The sequence below is a fragment of the Musa acuminata genome, chromosome BXJ1-9 (genome assembly GCF_036884655.1).
Source record: "Musa acuminata AAA Group cultivar baxijiao chromosome BXJ1-9, Cavendish_Baxijiao_AAA, whole genome shotgun sequence".
Classification (NCBI taxonomy): domain Eukaryota; kingdom Viridiplantae; phylum Streptophyta; class Magnoliopsida; order Zingiberales; family Musaceae; genus Musa; species Musa acuminata.
In genome coordinates, this window is record NC_088335.1 from 39,849,266 (window position 1) to 39,860,000 (window position 10,735).

Genomic DNA, 10,735 nt, shown 5'->3' on the forward strand with positions numbered 1-10,735 from the left:
TGATATCTTTGCTTTATATTTTCAGGCTATCATAGTTAATCCTACACACTTAACTCAATAATATGGATTAGATCAATTAATCCATCAATTGATTTCATCATCAAAATATGAGATTCACATATCCAAATAATATTCAAGCCAAATGGATTAACCCAAACAATGGGTCATTTTGTTCCACCATGAGCCAACCCCATCAGTATTACTGTCAATCATGTTAGTTAACTACAACCAGATTCATTTTAGAACTTGTCAGCAAACTTCCATTCAAAAAAAAAAGGGAAAAAAAAGATTAATAGTCAGGTTTTCATCAAATTATGGATGTCACTGAAAAAGAATGTCACAATTGGAAGATTCATAGTTTCATTTGACAATATTTCCTGCTTCAAAACACTTTCACCTTTGATCACGTGAGAAAAAGATTCTTCGTCTCATCTCAAGGATGTAATTAAGTTATAAATTACACACAATGCATTGAAGAATAAAAAGGTCAATCTGTAATGACAGATTGACACCCAGAGCCACACATTTTGCACATAGAGATGTTCTTAAGCAACAGTAAGCAGTTAGCTAGTGCATGACTTGTCCACTTTGTTTATATTATTGTCCTGGAGGGCCTTCCATGCGGATATAATCATACATGATTCCATGAAAAGGGCTTGTACTCTTGGTCTGAGTTAAATAGATTGTATTATCACCTTGAATAAGCCATGCACTTTGCACATCAATATTAAACAACCAATATAATCCATGAATTCCATGTCTTGCAATCGAATTGTCTCTACCAATTAGCCCTGTTGTAAAGTGAGGAGGATTTATCGTTGCATCGTTAAAACGAACCTGGCCAAATGATAGGTATAGTCATAGCAACAAAAATATCAATTACTTATAGTCAACAAAAAAGAAAGAGGCTTATGAATTACTTGTAATTCAGAAATTGTGGCAGAGGCAAGTGCTACTCTAAGCTTGTAAGCTCCAGTTTGATTGACACTATCAACTTGGAACTTGATTTGCCATGTCGTTGCTTGATAGGAGTTCTCTCCAATCTTCCTGCAAGATAGTAATAATCGAAAAACAACATAAGATAATAGGATTTTAGAACTTAATCCTCTTTACGAACAACTTAATAGACAACTATTTCAAATATTCATAATGAAGACCTAGATTTTCTAAGCTTAACAATATCAGGTGAGGTGTATATGCATATCATATATTTTTAATTCCAATTCATTTTGTGAATTACATAAAAGAAATATCAAATAATGGAATAATACCAATATACTATTGCCGATAAAGGTGGATTAATCATTGCTTAGTCTCTATGTAGTATTATGATGGCTAAGAATATCCTACAATCACTGAACATATACTATAATTATTTAGGGGTTCTAAAACCATGAGTAATTATACTAAGAATTTTTCCAAGAATTAGTATATCCGAGCCAACATCACTCCACATTGCAAAAGTTGGTCCATGAATTTGTTAACTAAAATATTTCATAAGCATTTGCACGTCCGAGAAATATTTCATAAGCAAATTACACACTAAGCTATTTGGTGGATGGATCTTAGAGGGAAAATTCATGACAAAATTCGTCTTAGAATATTTGAGATGAGCAAAATAAGTTTGATGAATTGAAACCTGGTAACATGAGCGAAAAACCAATCTTTTCTATAGTCACTCGCACCAACTGAATAAATAAGATCACTGTCAGGATACAAGTCAGCATATCTCTCCCATAAACCATATTGCCTAAATCTGTAAATAGAAATTAAGAGATTCAATAAAATAATAGAAAGGGTAGAAAACAAAATAAATAGAAATAGGTTTTTCTCTTTTATTTTCTCTTATAATCAAGCAAAAAAGTAACAACCGCATAATATTGGTAACATTTTTAAGATGAAAGAGGATAATGAAAAGAACATCTAATTTGTATAACCTGTCTGGATGATTAACATAGAGTTTGTTGACATAGATAGGATTAGGATCTGGGACAAAGAACTCAGCAGCAGAGCGATCGGGAATTCCTATTTCCCATAAAGTAGGACCATCCCTCGGAGGCTTATACACAAGGTCACCCAAATTGATTTGACTTCCTGATCATATATACATAAACTAGTAAGTTCTATAAAGATTTTACATGTTTACCTGGATAAAAGCAACAATTTATCAACCTGAAGAGATAGTTATAGTCATATCTAATTTGTAGTCCCCAATAAATCCAGGAACCCATGCATAAAGATTATAGTCTCCGGTTCGAACATGAGTAATGGTAAAAATCCCTTTGTCATTGGCTCTAGTCCAAAATTGATATCCCTGTAACATTATAACATATGAGATGCTTAAGCACCACAAATATATATATATATACATACATATATACATATATACATACATATATACATATATACATACATATATACATATATACATACATATATACATATATACATACATATATACATATATACATACATATATACATATATACATACATATATACATATATACATACATATATACATATATACATACATATATACATATATACATACATATATACATATATACATATATATATATATATATATATATATAGAGAGAGAGAGAGAGAGAGAGAGAGAGAGAGAGAGATTTCATGCATGTGTTAACCTTGAATTCTCTTTGCCAGGACCCGGCTTCTCCAGGTAAAGCCAAACCAACAAAAGCAGCATCCCCAATTATATCTTTCTCATCTATGAACCTGAAAGAAAAGTACAAAGTCTCGATTTTTCAACAGTACAAGTTTTTGGTTTTGAATACAATTGGGTACCTAATTTTCGTTAATGAGGACATAATTTCACTCGTATAACATTATATACAAATGACAGGATCTGGACATTTAATGGACAAAATTATGTTATCCTTTCATAAGCATCAAGTATGAAAAGGATTGAAGGACATAAAATAAACAAACATAAATGCAATCATATTTGCCATATTCAGTTAACCAATTCATATGTCAATACGTGGTAAATTAGAGGAGAAATCATACTTATCTCGAACCAGTAATCTCCCAGTAACAGAACCTCTTTGATTAGATTTTTGGAAGTCCTCTGAAACTGGAAATTCATATGGCCAACTCCCCACTTGTGTTAGTGCCTAGCTTGATGAAGAAAAAATGTGTAAACACAAGGAAATAAAGATAAACCTGCCATTATCATATTAGCATCTTGTCCTTCTGCTTGAGATCAACTTCTATAGTCTTGTTATTGTTAACTCTAGTCACTTCTATGTTTCAAAGGAGGTTTCGATATCAATATACAAGTACCGTATGCTAGCGCGTTCAACTGAAGCTGAGCAGTTTGACTAGCTAAAATAAATTGGCTCGTTTGCATACAACAAAAAGAGTACTTATTGTGACAACAAATACTTGCACCTGAAGTTTTGCATCGTCCCAAAGAAGTTGTCGATTTGTACCATCCATAGTAGAATTGAGGTAGATGAACACAGGACCAAAGACTTTCTTCCAGTATTCACCATTCCTGAATTTAGGCACAAGATCCTGCCCACTGTAGTGAGCACTCAAAAACTTCTGAAATAAAGCAATGTGAAAGAAAATTAGTCATGCAACGAATATACCAGCCACCATTTAATGCCATGTTGATATAGAAGTGCTAGACAAGGGTCATTAGAAGGTCAGTGCACTTTGCTTAGCATCAGTTGTATTTGCCATTAACTACTCCATAACTAGTTAAAAGCTTCACAAAAGTTACGCCTTAACAACAGAAAAATGTTTTTTCCCAGAAACAGGAAAGGAAGAATTATTGTCACCAATAAATATGACAATGACCATTTGATTTTACGCAAATATGAATAAATGATTTTTGTTGGAAGTAAAATAGAAATATTAGAATAAAGACACAAATAAGTGTCACTTAGAATAAAGAAATATATTTAAAAAACTTGGGACGAAATTATATGGTTGAGATAAAAGTCGAAAAAGAAAGGATAGTTGCCTCCGAAGTTGTAAATATCTGAGACAATCCTATAATTTTTGCATCGCCGTCTCCCCTTGGTAGACAAACTTGCTCGAAGGGGTGTTGGAGGTCATTTCCTTTGCCCATCCTGTGGATTAGAACCTGAAACCATTGATCATTTGTTCTTCTCTTGTCGGTTCTCAGTTTATTTGTGGCAGTTCTAGAGAGTAAACTACAGAATACTTTTTTGCATGGGAATACTTGGAAAGCTGGTGAGTGGATCCTTGAAGGAATGCATGCGGGCGGTAATTTGGGATTGTTGCACGCATCGGTGGCTGTCACTGGACTTTGGTGGCTGTGGAGGATCAGAAATGAAGCTTTGCATTCTGCAACCTTCAAACCAATCTGCACTGTTTTCCATTTGAATGTGGGCACGATTTGGGATTATGACATGGCCAAGATTCCTGATGGGTTTAGGCTAGAGATTATCTCCCGTCAAACTCATTGGAGTCCTCCTCCTGAGGGGTGTATGAAGATAAACTAAGATGGTTTCATGGGAGAGAACCGGATGGAGGGTTGGGTTTTGTTATCCAGGATTATAATGCTGATCCTATTTTCTCTCACGTGTTTAGAGAATAGAATAAAGTAGTCAATCGGTTGGCTAAATATGCTAGGAAATATAAGTCCAGAGGGAAGTGGTTCTCCACAAAATAGGTTTTTTTTCATTTTGATGCTAGGGGAGATTTTTGTCCCCCGAAGACTTTATTAATGAAATTTCACCAAAGAAAAAAAAAATTGATAGGAATATCATTTATTTTTACATGTTTTTTTCTCAAAATTTTTGATACAAGATTGACTCTAAAATGATTTTTATACATGATTACAATATTTTTTGTTTTGACAATTAAGTTTTTTTTTTTTCTGTAGACCATGTCTCCAGTATTTTTTTTTTTCTATTGACCATGTCTCCCATATTTTTCAAAGTTAAAATGAAGTTAAGCTAGAGATAAAAGAAATGATACTTACTGCAAGGGTTGTAGGACCAACATGAGATGTTAGATCTTGTTTGACAGGCCCTCCGGACCGGAACTCATCGCTAGGTGTAATTTGCCAAAAACCAATCGGAGGATCAAAAGATATCCATCCATGGACCTTGTTGTCCTTATCTTCACAGGAATATTGATACTTGTCATCCACCTTAAGCAATCATTTTGTGGAATCAGATGATAAATTAACTATGTTGTCTAACTTGAAACATTTTTTACTTGAGCTGTAAGAACTTGCTTACCTCTCCTTTTAGGTCTGGATTAACTGGGTTAATTAGTAGAACAGCCTCAGGATATGCCAATTTCTGTGACCTATTAGGCATGCGATCATCAGGCATTGGCATGAATCTTTGCCTGTTATCTGCTATTGCCATGTAGTGAAACCTGCACTCCTCATAAATATCTAGTCATAAATATATGGAAACAGATAAAGCTTAAACATGTATGGCTACACATCTGTACAATTAGGTCACTATAGAATTCTAATTTCTGTTACTATGTCACCATCATTCCTCAAACAAAGAACATAACCAAGAGAGCATAAGATGTGATGAATGAGCGAGTCATCCTTGTAATATAGGCATGCTTCATAATGTCATAGCAAAAACACAAACTAGGCTAAGATCATTTACTTGTCCTTCCTAAGCTTGAAAGCAACTCTGGTTTCTGCCAAATCGAAGTCTGGCCATCCTTCCCGGTGCTCATAGATGGCGTAAGTGTAGAAGCCCGAGCAGCCACGGAGCATTATAAACCTACATATAGTAAAATATCAGATACCCGTCAACTGATCAACAGAGAAGTAATTTTAGGAATCTCCACAAACCTTTTATCTATGTTCAAAGGGACAAGCTTGCCTTGGAGGGATGGATCCCAGTTTCTTGTGAAAGAAACTTCTACCTGGTTTTCATCTTCATGAATTATTTCAAAATGTGTACCCTGGATCCTGTTTACCAATTAGCAATATGACCTACATTAAGCTTCATTCTCACCAAGAACTGGAAGTGAAAAGAAATAGATGAAGAAATTCACTCACACATCGAATATACCAGAACCCTGAGGTTCACTCCACACCACATCCCAGTACCTGCCATTGGAGATGGAATTTAAGTATTTATTTGTATTCAACGTGGTTTGGAGGTGGTAAGAATTCCACCATCTATGACATGAACAGAGAACTTTACGGCAACCTTTGCTGGTAGAGAAACTAGATAAAATTATATGTGAATCATGTGAAAAATCCCATTGCATCGCATGAAGAAAATATAAGAGCAAGTCAAACATCATTAACTTTCGCAATTGAATCGTCAAGAATGATCCTCAAAGTGTATGTGAGAAATCGGTAATCGGGAAAAATTTTAGAAACAAAACTTTTTTTTTTTTCTTTTTTGATGCAACCAGCTGAATTTTTTTCAAAAGGAACAAACCATTATATCTCGTTGAAAACATAAAGAGCATTATCGAACACGTTTGTAGAATATGATTCTTAATTCCTCACGAGAAATAACTCCCAGCAAGTGTTAACAAAAACTTACTGAAGAAGCAGAGCTATGCCATAAAGAGCAGGAATAATCTATTTAAAAGAAAATTCACGACTTGGAGGAGCGACGACAGAACATTACCCTCTATTCCCTTCTTCGTTAAGAACTTCCAATAAATTATCTACACCATTGTATCTAACTCCAGTGATGAGCCCCTCGGGATTCGACAAAGTCAATTGGAGAATACCATTATCTATCACAACCTGCACATTTATTTCTTCGACGCAATCAGATACATATGTCCAAAAATATCAAATGAGAGAAGATGATAATTGAGCCAATGTCTTCACATGATCATCTCGGACTTGTATGCTCACACCAACGGGGGCCATCCTGCAAGCCTCTCCCGAACAGGATCAACAACTCGTGAAGACTGTGCTGCAAACACATCGCAACGATACGCTGTGTCAATCCTGCCTCCAAACAAAACGCAGGAAACGATGAGCAAATATCCGTGAGAGACTCACCTCAGATTGCGAAGAGCTCGCATTGCGGTGGAGGCGGCGCATGGCTTTATAGTGGACCTATCGGGATCCTTGCCTGCGTCTTATCCGATTCCATGAAAACAAAGCATCGCTGGCTTGGAAGCCAAGCTCCACCATTGCTCGCTGGAGATAGGGATGGGAATTGGGATCGGGAGATGCGTCGCTGTTGAGAAATTTAAAACTGGAGGTTGGGCATGCAAGTAGCGCGTGGGCTCCGTCAAAATCCCCACCGCACCGCCCCAGAGTGGGAAAAGGAAAGTATCTTACGGTTTACGACGTTCGATTTCCTGCACATCCAAGGTGTATCGTGTGGATCTCGTAGTTGATCATGTTGGATTTGCTCACGTCATGTGTGTCTTTGTTTTCTCGGACGACCTACTTGTGCCGGTAGATTCTCGATGCATCTGTATCACGATCCGATGCCGATTGAAATGGCTTAAATATTTGAGAGAATATATATATATATATATATATATATATATATATATATATATATATATATATATATATATATATATATATATATTACACATGTATTTATTCAAATTTCTGTACTCATCATCCATTAAGCTCTTTTAAATATTAGTTGATATTGAATTTGAAAAAGCTTTGACGAAACTTTCTTATCACTATGCCCTCCTTCAAGTCACCATGGGTAGTTCACAAACAACATTATAGCATACTTAAAAGAGAAAAAAAAAAGGAGTATTTTCTTCTTATTACCGTTGAGCTTTCACAGTTGCCCAAGGAGACTTTTTAGATGGCAGCAGGTGATTAGTGTTAGATTATAGAGGAAACGCAAGATTTCTGATACATATGGGAGAGAAAACAATCAATCTGAATGATGGAGAACCTTATGATTGGACTTGTTCTTCAATCCGAATTTTATTTAATTGCACTGTTTTATTTAATTTTTATTAATTGAATAATTAGCCTGTTTAATGAGCTAAATAATATATGAGATTTTAACCAGGTTTTAAATGATTATATTATGGTCATCTAGGTCATTAAAAATCCAAAACGATCACTGATTTATGATCTTTTTAATTATGTGGAGGTGTAATGTCTCACGTTTATTTGTTCTTCCAATTTTTCTTTTAACTTCCACATCTATTTTTATTTTCTCTAGAAGATTTATGAACCTCTTCACGTTTATTAAGCGTCTTGATCATATTTTAGAGCTGACACTTAACTATCAGCTGATTTATTTTCTTTAGATCATATAATTTATAGGTTTGTTAAACCAAGCTTAGCTTTCAGTTTACTGGCTCCAACAACAATAATACATAACTCACTGAGACAACTAAGTTACTAATACTATAACTACATCAATCTCAGGAAACTTAATATGTATTCAGGAGGAAAACTCAAACTGAAGGTGCTCCTAGCGAGCCCGAGAGCAACTCTCCTCTTCAAAAAAAAAAAGAAAAAAAAAGAAATAGAAGTTCTATTCAGCATAAAGTGGCCATTGTTTTCTCTGTACAGAAATCATATTCTCAAAACATCCTTAATTATATTTAATACAATCCTAAGAAAAAAAAAATAAAATAGAAAAAGCCCTATGTTTTCACTTTTTCTCATAGAGAATTCTATTTTTTTTTTAATCTCTCCAAAGTGCTCCTTATTTTTTGAGAGATGAAATTATTCTTAACCTTCACCGTCCTACTATGTTACATTGTAAGTCAACAAGTAATAAGAAGATATTAGTCATGTCTCGTTCCATCCTGCGTATCAACCCCCATAAGCGTGGGGCTGGGCTCATGTGTGAAGAGGCATTGTAGACGAAAGTGGTAACCATGCAAAGGGGTAGAACGACCACGATGAAGGATGGAGTGAAGATTAGGGGTAATCTTATTTTTTTTAAAATAAAAAACACTATAAGTGTATAAAGTAAAAAAGATGATGCTCAATGGAAAAAAAAGTGAAAAATTGAGACTTTTTTAAAGAATTTTCAGAGATAATTTAATATAATCTAAGGATTTTTTTTTTCCCACAACATGAGTATCAATAAGTCGGATGAAATTTACACACATTGAATTCAATGCTAAATAGGCCGAGTCTATCCTTAATGGCTATGGCTTCACAAAAGAGGATTCCCTAACTTGTGACATGCCTACAATCAGAAAACAGGCAATGACTAGTATCATCCCTCAACGAAACCAACATCACCTTCTCTAAGCATATCAATAGAATCACCACAATTAGTGAAAATAATTCCTTTGAAAGTTTATCCTATGTAACAAATTTAGGACATCACTCTCTATGAAAACCACATATTGCATAAAATTGTCATGAACCTTCACAAAGAAGATAATCTTATGAAAAGAACTAAGAGGGAGAGATGTTAGGATCAAGAGGGCACTAAGAGGAGGCGGGGGCGGAGAGGGGGGGATGAATTAGTGCAGTAAAAAAATCATCAGTTTTCTAAAATATTCGTTCGTTAAAAATCAATCTCGGAAAGTGCTTAACTTTAAAGTAAATGAACTAATAATTAACTTAGAAAGCAATGGTAATAATAAAAAAGTAGAATGGAAATTAGCATACTGAAATTTATAGTGGTTCGATCATTGTGACCTACATCTACTTTTGATTCCTCCTCCGTCGAGATCACCGGTATTCACTAATGGTCTTCCTTCAATAGGCGAAGACAAACCAGCTCTTTAGAGTGATTTCTCCTTTTCACGAGTTTAGGAGATAACTCTTATAAGTCTCACACCTCTTTTGAATGATCACAATACTTAGAAAAGGATGAGGAGGACTATATTCACTTTTATAATAATTTCACACCCCAAGACTTTAATATTTTGTTCATATTTTCGTATCCTTTCATGTAGAAAAGTGTGAGGTATTTATAGGCCCCAATAGCTTTAGAATTGGAACAAAAAAGTATCACATCCTCAGATTTCGTGGTACTGGTGGTACCACCGCCATTATTGGACAGTATTACCATATGCAGACTGACACTGAGCGGTACTACCACTCAGTCTAAGTGGTACATTCGCTTGATAGAGCTTGGAGACTGAGCTCTAGCGGTACCACCGCTTAACAACAATAACTACCAACGGTACCATTGCCCAATCTGGGCGGTACCACCACCTAGAGCACTTGGGAGACTAAGTCCCAAGCGGTGGCATTACGGACCCTGGCGGTAACATCGTCGATCGTGATTTCAAGTGCTAAATGGGCTATTCAATCAGCCTAATTCAACCTGGGTGGTACCATTGCCAATTGTTAAGAGCCCAATTGGCCCCTAACTGTGTTAGTGGGATTACCTCCCAATCCTAACTCAATTTAAGGTCTAACTACGATAATTTAAAATATTAACTAAGCAATCTTGGTCTGGTATGTCAATTATTCCTCCGACGATCTTTCGATAAACTTCCGACGATTTCTCGATAATGTTCCAGCGAACTCCCGGCAAGCTCCTAGACTTTTCGATGATCTTCTTAGTGAGTTCCGATGAGTTTCTTTAGTAGGCTCCTAGACGTCTTTGTCAATTCCGGCAGAACTTCCGACGAACGTCCGAACTTCCGATAAACTCTCAAACTCCCAATAAAATCTCGATCTTCACTCCGGCATAACATTTGCTTTATATCTTACCATTATCATAATTAATCCTACACTTTTCTCAACATACAGATTAGATCAAATAATTTATCAATTGATTTTATCATCAAAATTTGAGATTCAGCAATCTCCCCCTTTTTTA

The 10,735-nt window shown here is 35.4% G+C and overlaps 1 protein-coding gene across 1 annotated transcript; it reads right to left on the minus strand.

Annotated features, from left to right (window-relative positions):
- Nucleotides 1-260: 260 nt before the first annotated feature.
- On the minus strand, nucleotides 261-7,328 carry LOC135594336 (probable rhamnogalacturonate lyase B). The gene is made up of 16 exons (XM_065084731.1): nucleotides 7,009-7,328; nucleotides 6,832-6,919; nucleotides 6,623-6,744; nucleotides 6,037-6,087; nucleotides 5,827-5,946; nucleotides 5,636-5,755; nucleotides 5,246-5,387; nucleotides 4,984-5,154; nucleotides 3,417-3,572; nucleotides 3,033-3,139; nucleotides 2,651-2,741; nucleotides 2,173-2,314; nucleotides 1,938-2,094; nucleotides 1,640-1,756; nucleotides 921-1,047; nucleotides 261-837 (listed from the first exon to the last, which is right to left on the minus strand). The coding sequence occupies exons 2-16, from the start codon at nucleotides 6,871-6,873 to the stop codon at nucleotides 598-600; spliced, it is 1,905 nt and encodes a 634-aa protein (XP_064940803.1). The 5' UTR covers nucleotides 6,874-6,919; nucleotides 7,009-7,328; the 3' UTR covers nucleotides 261-597.
- Between the last annotated feature and the right edge of the window lie 3,407 nt (nucleotides 7,329-10,735).